At 51.0% G+C, this 19,051-nt stretch overlaps 1 protein-coding gene across 4 annotated transcripts; it reads left to right on the forward strand.

The window, feature by feature from the left end:
- The first annotated feature begins 694 nt into the window (after nucleotides 1-694).
- Nucleotides 695-18,852, forward strand: abcc1 (ATP binding cassette subfamily C member 1 (ABCC1 blood group)). 4 transcript variants are annotated; one of them, XM_023821789.2, is made up of 32 exons: nucleotides 695-724; nucleotides 3,137-3,313; nucleotides 3,579-3,704; nucleotides 3,973-4,110; nucleotides 4,272-4,397; nucleotides 5,838-5,899; nucleotides 6,053-6,184; nucleotides 6,264-6,488; nucleotides 6,673-6,850; nucleotides 7,094-7,255; nucleotides 7,362-7,454; nucleotides 7,568-7,771; nucleotides 8,036-8,182; nucleotides 8,451-8,538; nucleotides 9,009-9,078; nucleotides 9,286-9,412; nucleotides 9,576-9,752; nucleotides 9,902-10,069; nucleotides 10,530-10,707; nucleotides 10,841-10,882; nucleotides 11,539-11,593; nucleotides 11,773-11,878; nucleotides 11,973-12,180; nucleotides 12,928-13,238; nucleotides 13,795-13,994; nucleotides 14,081-14,207; nucleotides 14,289-14,390; nucleotides 14,586-14,732; nucleotides 14,901-15,059; nucleotides 15,392-15,558; nucleotides 15,659-15,853; nucleotides 16,586-18,852. In XM_023821789.2, exons 2-32 carry the CDS (start codon nucleotides 3,248-3,250, stop codon nucleotides 16,692-16,694), a joined length of 4,395 nt encoding a protein of 1,464 aa, XP_023677557.2. In that variant the 5' UTR covers nucleotides 695-724; nucleotides 3,137-3,247; the 3' UTR covers nucleotides 16,695-18,852. The 4 variants fall into 4 exon arrangements, with proteins under 4 accessions (XP_023677557.2, XP_023677556.2, XP_023677554.2 ...); XM_023821788.2 differs by having other exon boundaries at nucleotides 723-813; XM_023821786.2 differs by lacking the exon at nucleotides 695-724 and adding an exon at nucleotides 1,097-1,279.
- Nucleotides 18,853-19,051: the final 199 nt, after the last annotated feature.

Below are 19,051 nucleotides of genomic sequence, written 5' to 3' on the forward strand. Positions count from 1 at the left end.
TAAACATTTTGATGTAATTTTAGCCACAGATTATATGGATTTCTTTGATTATATACATTTGATTATACACGCTGACTACCAGTACTGCCTCACGGCTCCATGGCTGGGAGTGCAAATCCAGCCCCCACTCTGCGCGTCAAGCTTACCGCGGTCATTGCCAGCCTTGTGCCCTATGCAGGCTCGCATAGGCCCGGGGCCCACGGCGCCCTCTGGTGGACAACTGTTTTGAAGATGAATATATGAAAGTTAGAAGTTTTTTTATAATCGGACCATATAAACTCTGGTCTGATTATAAAATAATGTAGCTCATTTTTATAAGTATGCTTAAAACGTTTAAAAAAATCGTACGTTAGATTTTAAATCGATGCCGGGTACCAGGGGCGTCAGAGAGGCACGCATTACTTGGCAAATTCAGGGGGCATCAATTTATGGTGGTCCCAACATGTACCGTTGGGCCCCCTCAGCCCACTGACATTGGGGAGCTCTGACACCAGACAACGAAGCCAAGCCCTGCAGAGAACGTGCAGCGCTTTGGAGACAATCCGTCGCTAGGTGTCACTGAAGTGCCATATTTATGCTGACGAGCTGCACTCACCGACTGCATGCTAAACACGGTTACTGATATTCATAAGGGTCCTTTAAGACTTACGCATACAAAACTCCTCGATCACATGTTACGTAAAAACCCACCATAATTAAAGCGGAAGTGGCGCCTTAATACGGAGTAAGCATTTGAGTTTCTCACAGTAGTTATATTAACGATATAGGGGGCACCAGGACAAATAACATCTTAACTTCTGCCCCATTACGGAGGTAAAGGTTAAGGGAGGGGTGCGGATGCGCAGTATTGTACTTTTCACTGATGACATGCTCGTAGCACGTTCAATAAACATTTCGCAGCAATGTAATATTTAAAATGTAATAAAAGTGATTTTATTTGCCCTGTTGAAAAATATAAAAAAAATATCATGTAAAACAACTGTTCGTAGTAAAAAATAAATGTTGTAGATAGTGGTAGAGTGCGATATATGTACATATAGTGAAAGTAGGGTGCTTAGTCGGTACGCGAGCTAGTCTGCACAGCAGCGCCCCCCTTCGGTCACCTCCGGCTGCGCACGCAGAACCAGCAGTGTATAAAGCCGAGGCGGTTCGTCGCACCAGCTGCTACTCTGGGTCGGAAAATAGTATTTTAAAAGGGAGAAGATAAGAGGGACGTGAAGCGCCGAGGCCTATGACTATTGACAGATTTTGTAGCCTGGACGGCTCGGACCGCTTCTGGGTGAGCTGCCTTCGCTGTGTGCATCGCCGACCGGCTTCCGGCGCGGCGGCGCTCCGCGTTCTCGAAGCCGGCGGCCCGCCCTGTCGCCGCCGGGGGCCGGTCCGCTCCGGTCCGGTTCCCCATCGTGTGGGTCTCTAACTGGGGCCCTGGGTGCACCATGCACACTCCGCTTTAAATGGTCCCTTCCCGGGGGTCTAAGATGATTTATTCGGCCTTTGGCCGGTGGCAGCTGTCTGTTATGGAAACGGAGCGTTAAAATAATACAAATAAAAAGACTTTAAGTACGACAAAGTGGGCGCCGCTTGATTCTGCCGAATTGTTATTCATGATGTGTTAATGTCTTTAATTTGACGGTTCCTAAGCTGACGTTTCGCTGTAAACGGGATATAGGGGGCATTTCGACTGTTACGGTCCCGGGCCGCGGCACCTGCATGCAGTCCGGACCGGTCTCTTTAAAGTTTGCATGCTCAGATTTGTAGTTTTGCTTCAGGTAAGAAGGAAGTTGCGTTCGTGCACATGTCAGGGAAGGGCAAAGCGGCCCGTCTGATAGGCAAATATGACAAAAGTGTTTTTGTCGCGGTATACGACGTCCCCGTGTTCGCTGCTCTCACATGCGTGCATATGGTAAAGTCCGGTATGTACCTATAGCGTTTGATGACAACGGGGATGTTGGGCTATGACTTGCATAAATGGGAAGAACAAGAAGCAGTTGCTGAGGTTTAGTCTGATGTCACTGATGAGTGAGTCACGTTCTTTGGGGCCACATGTCTGTAGTTTGTGGTAGGAACGCGCACATATACACTTACACATACATACACACCGCTGGCACAGGTTACTTAAGAAGCCTGTGACTCAGAGGAACCATTAAACTTTTACTTAAAACAATTTTAAGGAAGAAAACTTGGTTGTATTTTGCGCTAATTCCTCTTTTCTTATTTACTTCTTTGTTAAGAGGTTTTTGAAACCTGAAGAGTTTGTTGTTGCTGCGACTTCCACCCTTAACAATGCCTCCTCCAGCTTCGGGTGGGGGGTGGGTGGGTTTAGCAACCCTCCGTGTGTAATTGCTGTGCTTAAATTTCACTGAAATCCCCTAAAGCATGTGGGTTAGCTGGAGCCTGAACGGTCCGTGCCAAATGGGAGTTTGAGGATGCAGTTGGTGCTGTAAAAGCAGTTTATATGGTACTAGCAGTTCCAATTTGTGTGTGTGTATGAGTTGTGTGTTTGTGTTTGTGTGTGCGTGTGTTTGTGTGGGCGGGCGGGTGCGTGCATGTGTGTGTTTGAGCCACCGGCTGGGCCTGCTTAGGAATTTGTGTGTGATCTGAGGAGAGCTTTCCATTTACCTGATGGCTTGGCCAGTCTGTATCTCTCCAGGGTTAGGAATATGTGCTGGAAGGTTGTGGGCTTGAATCCCATGGCTGACAAAGTAATCACATGATCAGGCCCTAGTAAGACCCCTAACCCCAGGTGCTCCAGGGTCACTGGCTGACTCAGGGGTCTGACCAAGCCTTCCTCGTGTGTGCATCACTTTGGACTGTAGTGTAGTCTACAGTGGTGCTTTGTATCAGTGTGTTGCTGGTTTGACTCGCTCCCCTTGTTCTTCCATCCTGGCTTGATACTCTTAACTCCCTGGTTTCCACGTTGTCGTGGTGACACAAGACTGTCCCCAGGGCAGAGTCAGGAATATCAGCGCGCTGGGATCACAGCTTTCCAGAGCTGATGGTCGAGATGGAGTTGTGGATGCCGTAGTGGGTGGGGTTGCTGGGTGGGATTAGAGCAGTTAGGCCAGCCTGATGGAACATATGACATCCTCATTTCCACCCACCTGTCAGCTCACCCACCTGGCCGGCTCTGTTTCAGGACTGGAACCGGACATGGCACTCCCACAGCCCAGACCTGACCCGGTGCTTCCAGCAGACGGTGCTGGTGTTGGTTCCCTGCATCTACCTCTGGGTGTGCGCACCCTTCTACATGCTGTACCTGAAGTCCCATCAGCGGGGGTACATCTGCATGTCCCACCTGAACAGAGCCAAGACTGTAAGTGTCACTGCTCTACTCAGGGATGTGCCCCCCCCCCCCCCGTACTGTACTCTGTTCACTTTTAAGGCCAGAAATTGATTCAGCAGCCAAACACACTTGTCACTAAACAGTCGGCTTCCTGTGTATCAAAGACCTCCTGTATTTGTGAGTGTGCCCCCCGCCCCCCGCTCCCTTTTCCTAGAATACAAATCGCTCCTCTTGAGTTGTGTTCTAATTCCAGTCCATACCGGTTGTTCACAATCTTTGTTCTCTCCTCCCCCAGGTCATCGGTTTCCTGCTGTGGATTATCTGCTGGGCAGATGTTTTCTACTCCTTCTGGGAAAGAGAGCAGAGGATTTTCCGGGCGCCTGTGTACTTGGTCAGCCCACTGATCCTGGGGGTCACCATGGTGAGAGCTGTCCACATCTGACCCCTTTGACATGTAAATATAATGTAATTAGCTACTAGGAGCCTGAGGTAACGGGTTAGGGTTTGACACTGGCTGTAAGGCAACTCCATCTGGTTTGTAAAATACTAGCTTCAGCCCCTTGTTGGTGACCTCATCTTCTGAAGGTGTTTGGGTGGCCTTTCTTACTGGTGGAAAGTTTTCCCAGCCTCATAAGACAATCCGGCCTGACCTGCAAGCTCTGAACCCTGACCTTCATCCCCCGTGGCAGCTCCTGGCGGCCCTGCTGACCCAGTACGAGCGTATCCGGGGCGTCCAGTCCTCGGGCCTGATGCTGATCTTCTGGCTGGTGGCGCTGCTTTGTGCCTCTGTCTCCTTCCGCTCCAAAGTCCTGCAGGCGCTTGACGAGGTGAGGAGGACGGGCTGGCGCACGTCTGGGTCGCGTGACCGCAGAGTAACCGGGTCGGTACTGTGGTTAACGTGGTGTCTGTCTGGGTGTGTTGTGGAGTTGGTGATGCTGACGCACTTTGATGACCTCATCACCCTCTTGCCCTCTATGTTTCCATGCAGCCGGACACCGTGGACATCTTCCGCTTCACCACATTCTACACGTACTGGGCCCTGCTACTTGTGGAACTCATCCTGGCCTGCTTCTCAGACCAACCCCCCCTCTTCTCCCAAAGCGTGAAGGACCCCGTAAGTGAGGCCACGCCCACATCCGCCCTGCACCAATCGGCTGCAGCTCCCACCTTTGAAATATATTGACGTTATCAGTGTTTGCGGGAGTGCTGAGCCAAAGATGGGACGGTCCCTACGTGATGTCATGTTAGATCATGGGGCTCTCAGCCTCGTGTCACCTCAGACATGTTTACAGAAGTGACTGTGAGTCATTGTCACGTTATTTTAATGGAAGGCTGTTTTCTAACAGCTGCTGTGTGACAGTGAACGTCTACGGGAAGGAAAGCAGACTATAATTGCGCCTAAAGACAGGATAACTTTCGTCGACATCTGTAGGTTTTGTTTTGGTTTTGTGCTGCAGGAGCATAGACTAAAATGGAGGGACGTTTTTTTGTGTATATATTAGTGTTGTACTTGACTGGTCTTGGTCTCGTCTTGAAACTTTATTTTGACTCGGTCTTGCTCTCGGACATGGAGAACTTTAGGTTTTATTTCAAGACCAGTCAATACCAATCATCAAAACGCCTAAATATTTATCACAGTGGCTTAATATTCATCTGTTTGCTAACCATCAGAACCCCATAATTGCGAAATGTGTTGATTTTTCTCCCCGATTAATCTCAGGCTCATAATATTTTGGACAGGTAAAACACACAGACATGACTCACATATCTTTGCAATCGAGAGAACTTACTCGATCTAGTAGTATAAGTTGCAACGTTGTGTGCAGAGTAATCCTGTATGCAATGAGCCATATATTTTAAACATTTTCCGCGAGAAATAACCCCTAATAATAAAAAAAACATCAATATTATTTACATTAGACGGAAAACAAAGCACATATTCCCTTCTGCAATGATCCACGTTCTACCCTTTTGGGGTGGGGGGGGAATATAGTTTATTGAACATCTTGAACACGAGTCGGATGCATTCTATCTGCCACACAAGTGCAATACCATGGAGCCATATCAAAAAGCAGGATTTTTTGCTGAGCCGGACAACTTGTCGTATTTAAGGTACCTCAGTTAAAATGGTCTTTATCTTCGTTCACTTACAATTAGCCCAAACTACCGTAAATCTGACAAATAATCCGACTCATCATGAAATCCAATTCTAGCCCGGTTAATTGCCATTGTTAGCAATATCAGTTGATAACACATCACGTGCGGTGCTTTACGTATAAAACTCCGTAGCAACACGTCCACAGATAAGTTGGACGGTATAGTGTGTGCGACCGATTTAATGAGCCACAAATGAGAAGTAGTGCTTAAACAGTATAAAACTACAACTTTCCCTTCTGTTGATAAAAGGCACAGCCATCTTGGATTCTGAACTCGGGATCGTCTGTGCTGCTCCGAGATATTTCTCAGATCTCCGAGAAACGGGACCGTGCATGTTGTCACTTCCGGCTTCAGAACTCAGAATCCGACTCGGCATGTTCCTTTCCTTCAATCATAGAATCCCTGCCCAGAAGATGGGGCTTCCTTCCTGTCTAAGATAACCTTCTGGTGGATCACTGGGTAAGAGGCTTATTTCAGACTTTTTTTGGAGGGGGTGGGTTCTCATTGAAGTAGAAGTAGGTTTTTTTTCTGTAAAATGCATCATTAATATTAGTGTGGCTTCCCTACTGAACCATGTCACATGACTGAGCAGCTGCTGCCTCTGGTCCACAGGCTATTGGTGCAGGGCTTCAGAAGACCCCTGGAGGAGAAGGACCTGTGGTCCCTGAATGCCGAGGATCGCTCCCAGCGCGTGGTCCCACAGCTGATGCATCACTGGGACAACGAGTGCCACAGGGACACTAGGTCAGATCTGCTGCTGTTACTCTTAGTTTCCTCCAGCAGGGGGCAGCGTGTCTCAGCCTCCTGTCCGCTCCCCTTCTAGGCCCCTGCTGAAGACCCTGTACTCCCCGAAACGGCCGGCCAAGCCCAAGAGCGACGACCCACCCCCGGAGGAGTCTGAGGTTCTGATCCTCAACACGCCCCCCAAGAAGCACCAACCGTCCCTCCTGCTTGCCCTCTGCATGACCTTCGGGCCATACTTCCTGGTCAGCAGCGTCTACAAGATCATCCACGACATCCTCATGTTTGTCGGCCCTGAGATTCTGCGGTAAGGCTCTCGGACGCTGTGGGCTCCGATGCAATAAGATACCCGTCAGGAGACATTCAGTCCTGGAATCCTGCAGGAATCAGAAGTGCTTTGGATTTATTTTCCTGTCCCACCCATAATTCATGATACTGAGAAGTCTGTCTTCAAAGGAGATCAAACTGATGGCTGTGTTCTTCTGAACCAGGCTGCTGATCAACTTTGTGAACGACCCTAGCATCCCCTCCTGGCACGGCTACTTCTACACTGCTCTGTTGTTCGCGTGCGCCTGTGTGCAGACCCTGATCCTGCAAAAGTACTTCCACGTGTGCTTCGTGACGGGCATGAGGGTCCGCACCGCCGTTGTGGGCGCCATCTATCGGAAGGTGAGGGGACCACCTTCCATCAGAGGTCCATGTGTGTTTTTGCGTTCTGCGTTTATTGAGGTCAGAAGTTGACTTGGCAGAAGATCTCAGCAGTCATAATTTTGCTGACTTGACCAAAATCCCCACAGGAGTTTTAAGGCCAGTTATTGAGAGCTCAACGCCTTCGGCCTTCATGGTTGTGGGTTCGCATCCCACCTCAGCTCTGTGAATCTTTGTCGTATTGATGTTTTCCCTGTGTTGCAGGCCATGGTGATCACCAATGCGGCCCGTCGCACCTCTACCGTGGGCGAGATCGTTAACCTGATGTCAGTAGACGCACAGCGCTTTATGGACCTCATCACGTACATCAACATGATCTGGTCCGCCCCCCTGCAGGTGGTGCTGGCACTGTACTTCCTGTGGCAGGTGCGTGGGGGCAGGGCGTCACAGGCTTGTGTTATGAGGATGCCCATCTCCCCCTGGAGTGGGATGGGTCAGCTTTTGGTGACTAATGGAGGTATCTCTACCACAGAACCTGGGTCCATCCGTGTTGGCCGGGGTAGCGGTGATGATCCTGATGGTGCCGGTGAATGCCGTCATCGCCATGAAGACCAAGACGTATCAGGTAGGACAGCCTGTCATCTGAGTCTGGGCGCCAATGGAATCCTGTATCTCCACAGTTGCCATGTGGTCGTGATGCTGTCCCTGTGCATTCGCGGCGCCCCCCCCCCCCTGCAGGTGGCCCAGATGAAGAGCAAGGACAGTCGCATCAAGCTGATGAATGAGGTGCTGAACGGCATCAAGGTGCTGAAGCTGTACGCCTGGGAGCTGGCCTTCCGGGACAAGCTGTCTGAGATCCGCGAGAGCGAGCTGGCCGTGCTCAAGAAGAGCGCCTACCTGAGCGCCGTCTCCACCTTCACCTGGGTCTGCGCGCCGTTCCTGGTGAGCGCTGGGGGATATGCTTCAGCCACACCAAGTGGAGGTTCACACCAGTCTGAGTTAATGAGGCCATCAGCCTAATTTGATGTTGTTGTTGTTGTCGTCTACATAATAAATATTATTATTATTATTTGCTACTCTTGTACATGAAATCGCATGTTTGCCTAGCTCTACCCAAGTATCCATGTGCATTCTGGGTAATATCTGAAGCGAATGATCCTGTATCTATCCCTTTCACCTAACGGTTCTTGCCTACCCATCCCGTAGGTGGCGCTCTCCACCTTCGCAGTATACGTCCTGGTGGACGAGAAAAACGTGCTGGATGCCCAGAAGGCCTTCGTGTCCCTGGCGCTATTCAACATCCTGCGCTTCCCCCTCAACATGCTGCCCATGGTCATCAGTAGCATGGTGCAGGTGGGTGAGGCCACGCCCGTGGGAGGCCCTTCCTGCCAAATCTCAGCCAATCAGCTCACAGTATATAATCTGAGACTGGGAACACTGTGTAATCGGTGTGTATGTAAGAGGGAACTGGGCTAATTTGTCACCGGTCAAGCAGACCCAAGTGACCCAGCAACTTGCAAAGCAGCTTGACTTCAGGGTAGATCTTCGTTAAAGGATATCCGCTGTAGATGTTCCGCTGAATCCTCCATCATTTCCTTTACTCCCCATCCCTGTACTGCAGGCCAGTGTGTCACTGAAGCGCCTGCGCGCGTTCCTATCGCACGAGGAGCTGGAGGAGGACAGCGTGGACAGGAAGGGGATAACTGGCTGTGAGTGGGTGGGGCTGTGGGCGGGGCAGTGGCTTTGTGTGGGCGGGACCAGTGGCTGCGGGGGCCCTTTAGGTGATTCACTTTTACTGTCATTGGGTAACACAACATAATGACTTTTATGACAGCCCCAAGGTGCATTAATAAATACAAAGTAAAGCTAAAAGAAATTAATCTTACAAATGGCCTTCTGGATTTGCGGCTGGTGACGTTGGGGTGCTGTGCGTTTGCTTGGAGGCAGTGAATGACAGCGAGGGCTTACCTCACCCCTCCAGGCTGATCCTACCAGTTTCAGAGCGCAGCCTGAGTTTGTATTTGTGCAAATGGCTGTTCAGGTTGGGTCAGTTTTCTAGTCCGACAGCCTGAAGGAGGCATGAACTCCAGTAAAAATACCAAAAACCTGCCAGAACAATAACCGTGTCCCAGCTCGACTGTGATTAATAGTCCCATGTCTCTGTGTTGCCGCCCCCCAGCCCCCAACAGCGTCATGGTAGCCAATGGCGTCTTCAGCTGGTCCAGCGGTGACACGCCCATCCTGAAGGGGTAAGGAATGCTGCCTCCTGGCTCCGCAGCCAGTCTGACTTCCAGCTCCCTGAACAGTAACCAGCAGCTCTGTGGGTGTCCTTCTTATTGCCTGCTTCCATAAAACATGCTGAGTTTTTGTTTGGAGAAGGTGCCCCCCCGCCCACCCCCCAACCTAGTTCCACATCGAGGCCCTTGTTTTGACAACTGCCCTCCACCTCTCCACAGGATCAGCATACGCATTCCAGAGGGGGCTCTGGTCGCTGTGGTGGGTCATGTGGGCTCTGGGAAGTCCTCGCTGCTGTCCGCCTTGCTCGGGGAGATGCAGAGGCAGGAAGGCTCTGTGTCAGTCAAGGTGCGGCGGGGTCCCGCCTCCTCCCGTCTCCTCAACACTTCATTGGCCCAGAGCTCCTCTTCTTTGCTACTTAGACCCTCCCCTTTTCCTAAGTTCACGGCACGCCATTGGTCCATTTTGCCGTCGCTCTCTGATAATTGCTTCCCCCATTGGTTTCTTCCAGGGCTCCGTGGCCTACGTGCCCCAGCAGGCCTGGATCCAGAACGCGTCCCTGCGGGACAACATCACCTTTGGCCGTGAGAGGAAGGAGGACTGGTACCAGCGGGTGGTGGAGGCCTGCGCTCTTGGACCTGACCTGGAGATCCTGCCAGCTGGAGATGCCACTGAGATCGGGGAGAAGGTCAGGAGGCTGGACCATTCCAGTCATGGTATTTCATGTAGATGTGTCAGCTGATTGACAGGCCGACGGTCTAGTAAAAGCAGAGCTGGTGGGAGGGGCTTAGCAGGCATGCTCGGCAGCCCCGTGTCTCACCGCTGTCGTCACCACAGGGCGTGAACCTCTCCGGGGGGCAGAAGCAGCGGGTCAGCCTGGCACGGGCCGTGTACTGCGACCGCTCCGTCTATCTACTGGACGACCCGCTGTCCGCCGTGGATGCCCACGTCGGGAAGCACATCTTCGAGGAAGTCATCGGGCCCCGGGGGCTCCTGCAGGGCAGGGTAGGGGCCCCGGCGTCACCGAGCACATGGTTCCTCTCAGCCACTTCAGCTTCGACATAATTAACTATCCAGCTCAAGTAGAACAGTAAGAAGATAAGATGGAACAGTTTTGTTCCCTGGGGGGGATCTTTGTCCAGTAGCAATAAATACAACGAAGGATACAGGAGAGCTTGGATAAGTGTTAAGCAGAGATGGAAAGTTCAGGTCCAGAAATTACAAATCCAGACCAAGATTTTGTTTCAACCAACCAGTTGAGTATAAAGAGTCGCAGCCACAGGGTGCTCAACTGGTTGGTTGAAACAAAATCTTGGTCTGGATTTTTACTTTCTGGACCTGAATTATACACTTTTGGTGTTAAGTGTGTGTAGCTGTGGTTAGGTGGGTCGCGGGTATGTTTTGTTGTGCTGATGTGTGTGTGTGTGTGTGTGTGTGTGTGTGTGTGTGTGTGTGTTTGTCACAGACGCGCATCCTGGTCACGCATGGCCTGAGTTTCCTGCCGCAGGCCAACCTGATCCTGGTCATGGTGGACGGTGAGATCACAGAGACTGGCTCGTACCAGGAGCTGCTCAGCCGCCAGGGCGCCTTTGCAGAGTTCCTGAGGACGTATGCCAACACCGAACAGGAGGAGGCGCCAGAGGGTAGGCTGCCCGGCCCCGGAAATGCCCACGGCCCCCATCTTTGTCCAGTTGTCTTTTTATTTTTTCTTTCTTTCTTTGCCCTTCCATTTCTCCTGTTCATATTGTTCTTGTCACTTTTCCTTGTGCGGTCCAGAAGGAGAGAGTGAGGACCAGGAGGATAAAGGGAGAGAAGGAGGTGTGAGGGTGCTGTGTTTTGGGGGCCCTTTGAGCCATTTGCAAACCTGCACATGCTGCATGTTGAAATTTGCATTTCCGGAACATTCCATGAGTTTAAGACAGGGGTCTCCAACTCCAGTCCTGGAGAGCTACTGTCCAGTAGGTGTTCTGTCCCACTTGGCTTCTGATGAGCCACACCTGCTCCTGGTATTTACCTGAGAACAGGTGTGGCTCATCAGAAGCCAGGTAGTATAGAAAACCTACTGGATAGTAGCTCTCCGGGACCGGAGTTGGTGACCCCTGGTTTAAGATGTGCCACTGTTGCTGTTTTATCGATTCCCTGGTGGACCAATGTCCAGTAGGGACCTGTTAGAGGCAGCTGTGGCCCATCTCAGTAAGACCCCCTCTGTGGATGTAGCAGGTTGTGGCTCCAGTCCTTGCAGATCTTGATATTCCAGTGCAGCTGCGATACCACATCCACCAGGGAGCTCTTATATCTTTAGGTATTAGGTGCCTGCAGAGCACCACCTAGTGGTCAGAGAAGGTGATGCTGGAATGTAAAGCATTTTCAGGCAATTGAACTGAAGTTGCTTTGAGTTTTGGCTTTGGTGCTCGGGGGGTGGGGGTGTTATGGAGTGTGAAGAGTGACCCTGACAATGTCTGTCTTGGGCACAGATGGGAGCCTCCCTCAGAAAGGCCTGGAAAATGGGGCTCCTTTGGGGATGCTGAGGTGAGTGGGGGACGGTGTGGTGGATCAGAGGAAAGCACTCTGATTACCTCACACTCCTCTTACGTATCTTGGCAACTGTGTTATGAAAGGAGATGTATAAAATTGAACATAATGACTTAACTCCTCCAGTATTAGTTATTTGAGGGCGCTGACCTATTTTCTTCATGGCTGTCATGCAGTCAGAGCAGTTCCACCAAACCCCCACCAGAGGGCACCAGCAAGGCAGCTGACAAGGCAGCTGACGCTGGCAAGCTGACGGAGGCAGACAAGGCGAACACAGGCAGGGTAAGCCATCCGAACTGAGTCTGGGACCTTTGCCGATCCCTCCCTGATCTTTGTATAGCTCTTCATGTCTTCCCTGTTGCCCCCCCCACCCCAGGTCAAGTTGGCGGTCTTCTGGGAGTACATGAAGGCCATTGGCGTTTTCCTGTCCTTCTTCAGCATCCTGCTCTTCCTCTGCCACCACGTCGCCTCGCTGTCCTCCAACTACTGGCTGAGCTTGTGGACGGATGACCCCGTGGTGAACGGCACCCAGCCGTACACCAAGCTGCGCCTGGGCGTGTACGGCGCCTTGGGGCTCTGCCAAGGTACAGAAATGCGCCGTGAAACATCTCCGGTTATGGAAAATAGCCTGGGACATTCCAGCGGCGAGTGCGGAGCCAGTCAACCAACCCACGCAGATACAGTATCAAGACGACAGCAGCGCCGGTCAGCCCATTGGCCCACGTAGACTGTGTGGTGGTCTAGGGCACCACCTTCTGAGAGGGTGCTATGCCGCGGGGGGCGGGGGGTGCTGGCAGTGAAGCTTGCCTAGGATACCACATGCGCTTTGACTGGTTCTGAACAAGACCACGGTCTAGGTCAGGGGTGGCCAATCTTATCCGCAAAGGACTGGTGTGTATGCAGGTTTAACCTGTAGGTCAGCTGTTCAATCCCAGGTGTGAGGACTCTTCAGCCAATCAGTCCTCTGATTAGTAATCTAATTAGGGAGTTGCAGCGAAGACCTGCATACACTCTGACCCTTTGCGGATAAGATTGGCCACCCGTGGTCAAGGTGCTAGGTGTTGATTCCTCAAAGGAAGAGCGGAGCTTTAATGCTTTCTACAGGAAGTGATGCGTTCTTCCTGGTTTGTTTCTACTCGAATACGGTTTTGGTTGGGCTGGACTTTATGGTATCAGGATACATATTGGTTGTGTAAATTTATTTTTATGCCTCAGCTTGGAAAATATAAATGTTCCTCCAAACTAATACTTAATGCTTATCGTTGTTCAGTCTGTAAATGTAGAACAGGCGATTTTGCAGCGACGCCCTGAAAGCTGACTGTCGGTTGCAGGCATCGCCGTGTTCCTGTACTCCATCACGGTGTCCCTCGGCGGCATGCTGGCCTCGCGGCACCTCCACCAGTCCATGCTCTACAACGTGCTCCGCTCCCCCATGTCCTTCTTCGAGCGCACGCCCAGCGGCAATCTGGTGAACCGCTTCTCAAAGGAGACGGACACCATCGACTCGGTCATCCCCAACATCATCAAGATGTTCTTGGGCTCCATGTTCAACGTGCTCAGCTCCTGCGCTATGATCCTCATGGCCACGCCCCTGGTGGCTGTCATCATCCCGCCCCTTGGGCTGCTCTACTTTTTCGTGCAGGTCAGTTCCTGTGTGCAGGAGCCCGCACTTTGTTCCCTGTGTTCTCTGGATACTTCTAGAATTTCTGCTCCATATAATAGGTGATGTTTTTCACGCTGTGTTAGATGCCTAAGCTATGGCACAACTGTAGAAGTTCTGCCTGTTGGTGTTTGAAATAAGGCCGTCAAAGCTATCGTGTCAGCATGTTAATGTCAGTCTTGGTCCAAACACCTTCTCTGATCGCATTAATTTTGATACTACCATGAAGGAATAGTATGAGCAAGAGTTTAATAGGGCTTTCAAATGTTGCTATTGGTGTTTTGGTGGTGTTTGTTTTTTTTTTTTAATTGGGGATTAATTGCACACCTTACCTGCATATGCTGTACAACCATGTTTCAGTACTAAGATACTATAGACTGTATATCTAGTACATCTATTACTTTTTATTAAATCAATTTTTTTTAAAGCAGAATCAATCTTTATGATGTAAGATTAATACTTTAACTTTGAGAGCCCTAGTGGGTTACAGGCTCGGTCCCGGTGCCCCTCTGACTGGGCCGTGCCCCTCCTTCCCCAGCGTTTCTACGTGGCTTCATCTCGCCAGCTGAAGCGCATGGAATCGGTGACTCGCTCCCCTGTGTACACTCACTTCAACGAGACCCTGCTGGGCACCAGCGTGATCCGGGCCTTCGGTGACCAGGAGCGCTTCATCTCCGAGAGCGACTGCCGCGTGGACTACAACCAGAAGGCGTACTACCCCAGCATCGTGGCCAACAGGTGGGCGACCCGGCCCCGCCCCTGGGCGTGGCTGCATGACTCATGGCCCCCCTCGAGTGACCCTCCTCCTAACCCGCCCCCTACAGGTGGCTGGCTGTGCGGCTGGAGTTCGTGGGGAACTGCATCGTGCTGTTCGCGGCCCTGTTTGCTGTCATAGCCCGGGAGAACCTCAGCGCGGGCATCATGGGTCTTTCGATATCGTATGCTCTGCAGGTGAGCGCCAGGCTCTGCTCCCCCCACGCCCCCCTCAGCCCTCCCCTGCTTGGCTAAAGCCTCTGTCTTCCTGCCCCTCAGGTTACCGCCTCCTTGAACTGGCTGGTGCGAATGTCTTCAGAGCTGGAGACCAACATCGTCGCTGTGGAGAGAGTCAAGCAGTATGAGGGCACTGAGAAAGAGGTTGTTAAAGGCCCCGCCAATCACCTTTCAGACTGCCGCCATCTTGGCTTTCAGTACCCTGAAAAAGCTAGGGGTCCCCAAGGGGAAGTGTAACGGGCAACATTGTAGGGTACCACAGCAGCGACCTGCACAGGCGCTGTCCATCGCTTTTAGTGCCATGAATTTGAAGCGTGTGGCCTCTCCTTTCCTGCCCAGGCGGCCTGGCAGCTGGAGCAGTCCACCCTCCCACATGGCTGGCCCACCTCCGGACACATCCAGGTCCAAGGATTCGGCCTGCGCTACAGGGAGGACCTGGAGATGGCGCTGAAGAACATCTCCATCACTATAGAAGCTGGAGAGAAGGTGGGGAAGTCCTACCTGCCAGGACAGCTACCTGCTACAACATTTTTATGAATTTTTCGGTATTTTAGGAGAACTGTTATTAAAATATCCCATGACCCCATACTAGACAGGGGGACAGAAGTTGAATGGCTTTATGAATGAATGAATGAATGAATAATGTGGCTCCAGGTTGGCATTGTGGGACGGACTGGTGCTGGCAAGTCCTCCCTGACCCTGGGCCTGTTCCGCATCATCGAGGCTGCCAAAGGGGAGATCCTCATCGACGGCGTGAACATCGCCAGGCTGGGTCTCCACGAGCTTCGCTCCCGCATCACCATCATCCCTCAGGTGTTCTCATGTTCTTGGATGTGGTATGAGGATCAAATGGGAATAGTGTTCAATGCACTGGAGAAGTCAATGAAGAGAATCCTCAGGAAATTGCTCGATTTTCAAGTAAACTCTGTGAAGCAGGAACATAACATCTTCCATGTGTGTCTGGTAGGCGATCTGTAGCCAAGTCCTACATGAGTGGCTTGAGATTCTGGAGGAGGAACCTGACGACCTCTTTATCCCCCCCCCCCATCAGAAAAGCCCTCTGCTTCTTCTTTTCCAGGGAATAACTGTGTACAGGAGTAATTAAATGCTGAGGTATCTGTGCTCACGTTTCATCTCACCACCAGGACCCTGTACTGTTCTCTGGGTCGCTGCGCATGAACCTCGACCCCTTCGACCGCTACTCGGATGAGGTGGTGTGGAGCGCCCTGGAGCTGGCCCACCTCAAGAGCTTCGTCTCCAGCCTGCCTGATAAGCTGGGCCACGAGTGTTCAGAAGGAGGAGAGAACCTGAGGTAGGCCTGCACTCTGCTCCTCCTGCTCTCCATCTCTTCTGCTCATTCTTCCCCACCTCTCGAACCCGCTGTCCCGTTACCCCTCTCTCCTGTCCGCCAGTCTGGGCCAGCGTCAGCTGCTGTGTCTGGCCCGAGCTCTGCTGCGCAGAACCAAGGTGCTGGTTCTGGACGAGGCCACGGCCGCCGTGGACCTGGAGACGGACAACCTGATCCAGTCGACCATCCGCAGCCAGTTCGAGGACTGCACCGTGCTGACCATCGCCCACCGGCTCAACACCATCATGGACTACACCAGGTGAGGATGCTCAGGCATCGATGAGCCATGCATCAGGAAATCCTACAAAAAACAGTTTGGGGCTTGTATTAGTGAAGGAAGCTCATTTCTTATTGGTGCTTTGGTCTGCCTAAGGGCTACTTCTGTGTTGCGAAAGATGGCAGTAGTAGTACTTTATTGATGCCGAAGGAAACTCCAGAAGTGTTACAGCGGAAAACAAAAAGTGACACGAGAATACTGTACAATAGGCACAATACAGTAAATTCCTAAATTGCACTATGCAGTGTACAACATTTAGTAATACAGTCCCAATCTAGAGGGCTGCCGACTGATGTCATAGAGCCTTCATCTATCCCATAATTGGCAGAATAGGCGCATCTCCACCGGGACCTTGAGCAGGGGCCCTTAATGCCCCGAAATATGCTCCGGGGCATCATATAAATGGTTGACCCTGAGCTCGGACCCCAAGTTTCACGGATACTTGTATGCATGTGTATGTCTCAGAGGAGAGCATGATGGGATATGCAGAAACTAGAGTTCCTATGTACCTGTACTTTGCAAACAATAGGATCCTTTCATTTCAGTTTTTCATTGGTAAGCTAGTGCTAATGGTTTATTTAGGCCAGCCATTAGCTTTGAGCCTGAGATTAGGGTCACTGCGGTGTCCTGGTGATCTTTTCCTGGTGCATTGTGGGATTTCTGGTGTTTCGCCGGCGTTCTCCTCTGAGTGGACTCGCCGTGTCTCCGCCACAGGGTGCTGGTGTTGGAGAAGGGCCAAATCGTGGAGTTTGACACGCCAACTAACCTCCTTGCCCAGAAAGGAATCTTCTATAAGATGGCTAAGGACTCTGGCCTGGTGTGATGGCTGCCGTGACAGGAGCCTGGGAAGAACAGGAGGAGATGGTTTGACTGCAGCTGAGGGGTGGGGTCTTCGTGATTAGCCCCCCAACTTACGGACTCCCTCTCTACAATCATAAACTTCACTCCACTTCACTGACAAAGATTTATTTTTATAGCTCCCACTATAATTATTAATATTATTGTAATATATATTTTTATTATAATTATTTTCTATTACGATGTGTAGTTTTCGTACTGGGCATCTCGCTGCAGTGGAGGGGTGCTGTTCTGACAGTGAATCCCATTTCCTGAGGTGTGTGTGTGAGAGAGAGAGATCTGAGCTTTGGATCGACACCCTGGCCTCATGCCGGCTGTCACGATTAGCCCGCACGGAGGCGGGTCAGAAGACGGGCAACACGGACAGAGACTCGTCACCCAGGACAGCACTAACGCTAAAACGTCCAGCCGGCCAGGGCATTGTGCCGTTTGCCGATTAGCACCCCTCCCTCTTTGGTTCAGAGATCCCCCGGTGCTGACCTTCTAGCCGGGGACCGACTGCTGTTTATCTGACTTTACCATTTCATCTGAAGCTGCTTGGTTTGCCTTCCCGGGTGTTAAAACACAAAGAAGCTGTTTGAGGTGGACTGTCTGGCTCAGCAGTGCTCTCACCGCACCAGCCACCTCACACTATTACCTCATTCTTCAGGGGCGGGGGGGGGGGGGGGGGCGCGCAATTCATGTTGTGAATGTATTTTCATCGATGTTGCCATTGTTTTGGGGATCCTTTGCAAATAGTCTGTCGGAACCATCCTGACGCAGGCGCCTGTATCCTGAGCACTGTGGTCCTCCGGAGCAAGAGAAATTCTGGCTTTTAATAGTCGGAGGGAGCAGCAAGTGGCTCAGAGAGACTGGTGTTCAGGCAGGTTGCGCTTTGTTCTTTTGTTTTTTTTTTTTTGGTGGAACCAAACATGCTGATTTCATTCAAAGCTGAACAATTGTACAGGATCACAATGGCTTTAAATTTTTGCATCTGGTTTAAGTGAGACTTTTACAAACTTATTCATAGACAGTAGATTCAAAACCAGCCTTTTTTTAAAGCTGAGATGTTATGCTGTAAAGTCTTTTGATAACGTCATTGTTTATCTTGCAGGATCTCTCTCTAAATGTTTTGATTTTGACATCCAAAGACGGGCATCTTTCAAGTCCTCTGCCCTGAGTACCAGTGGGGCTGCTTGTGTTTAGCTGGGCCCTGTTTGCTCAATAGTACAGGCCAACCTGCGTGTTAGACTATCACCGAAGATCAGGGTGCTATCTGGGGTTACCATTATGCTGCATCTCTCCTGCGTCTCTTCGTGGGTGGGTGGTGCGTCCAGCTCCTCGTCAGTGCTGCTGAGGTTGTCCTGCTAGCTTGCTTACCTGCCAAGTGTCAATTCTATGGCGTTTCCATAGCAACGGTCTTACCAGGTCATGTGTTTCTTAGAAGTCTCAGATAATCATGCTTTGTCACGCCGAGGAGCCCATGCTCTGACCTGGACCTGTATGTTGACATTTCTCAGCTCATCGCTGATCTTACTGAATATTCTCTCCTAGCAGATCGTTTCCCGTAGCGCGCAGAGGGTTGGTAGCTTAGGCGACGCTCATTAACGCGAGTCATTGTCTTCTGTATGTTCATAAATACTCATAACGCTCCTTGTTAAATATAAGGTCATACTAATTAGCGCACCTTGGAGGCTTGGTCCTTACAAGCTACGTCATTGTTACTCTTTGGAATTGTTACATTTGCCAGCACTTTCCTCCAGCTAGAGTAGCAGTTGATTGCAGTGTATTTTTTAGTTAGCTAGGGCTGTTGCTAACCTCTCATAGGTAGAGGTGCGATGGTGGGTCCCTGCACTGCTGCTTGACGTTACACCCAGCAGCTGCTGAGTGTATCACGCTCCCGCCATGAACGGCACGGTCGTCGGCCACTTCCCGCTGGTCCGCGTGTCTCCAGTGACATTTCCGCGGATCCCCCTGTGTGACGTAGATGCTGACACCACCAAAATAAGTTTGTGTGAAAGAATTGTACTGTTTAAATATTTATATAATTATATATGTTCCAAAAAAATTGCATTTAATAGGTTGGAGAGTGTTGAACTGAAATGCTGTTAAACATGCAAAATAAAAGCTTTGATTTCTTTAGATCTGTTTGCTGTAATTTTTTCCCTTCATGTGAGAGCCGGTCAGGATTGTGTGTGTGTGTGTGTGTGTGTGTGTGTGTGTGTGTGTGTGTGTGTGTGTGCGTGTGCGTGTGCGTGTGTGTGTGTGTGCGTGTGTGAGAGAGTGAGTGAACTCATTAGCACCCCCTGCTGTTTGAGAAGGCAGAGACGTGTTGGTTTCATT

Source organism: Paramormyrops kingsleyae, chromosome 22 (assembly GCF_048594095.1).
Source record: "Paramormyrops kingsleyae isolate MSU_618 chromosome 22, PKINGS_0.4, whole genome shotgun sequence".
NCBI classification, from domain to species: domain Eukaryota; kingdom Metazoa; phylum Chordata; class Actinopteri; order Osteoglossiformes; family Mormyridae; genus Paramormyrops; species Paramormyrops kingsleyae.

Excerpts from the sequence above, each read along its gene's own strand:
- abcc1 (XM_023821786.2), top strand. The coding sequence starts at position 1,232 with ATGACTATTGACAGATTTTGTAGCCTGGACGGCTCGGACCGCTTCTGG. Across the intron at positions 6,851-7,093 it reads TGGGCGCCATCTATCGGAAG|GCCATGGTGATCACCAATGC; the intron begins GTGAGGGGACCA and ends CCTGTGTTGCAG. Across the intron at positions 9,753-9,901 it reads CCACTGAGATCGGGGAGAAG|GGCGTGAACCTCTCCGGGGG; the intron begins GTCAGGAGGCTG and ends TCGTCACCACAG.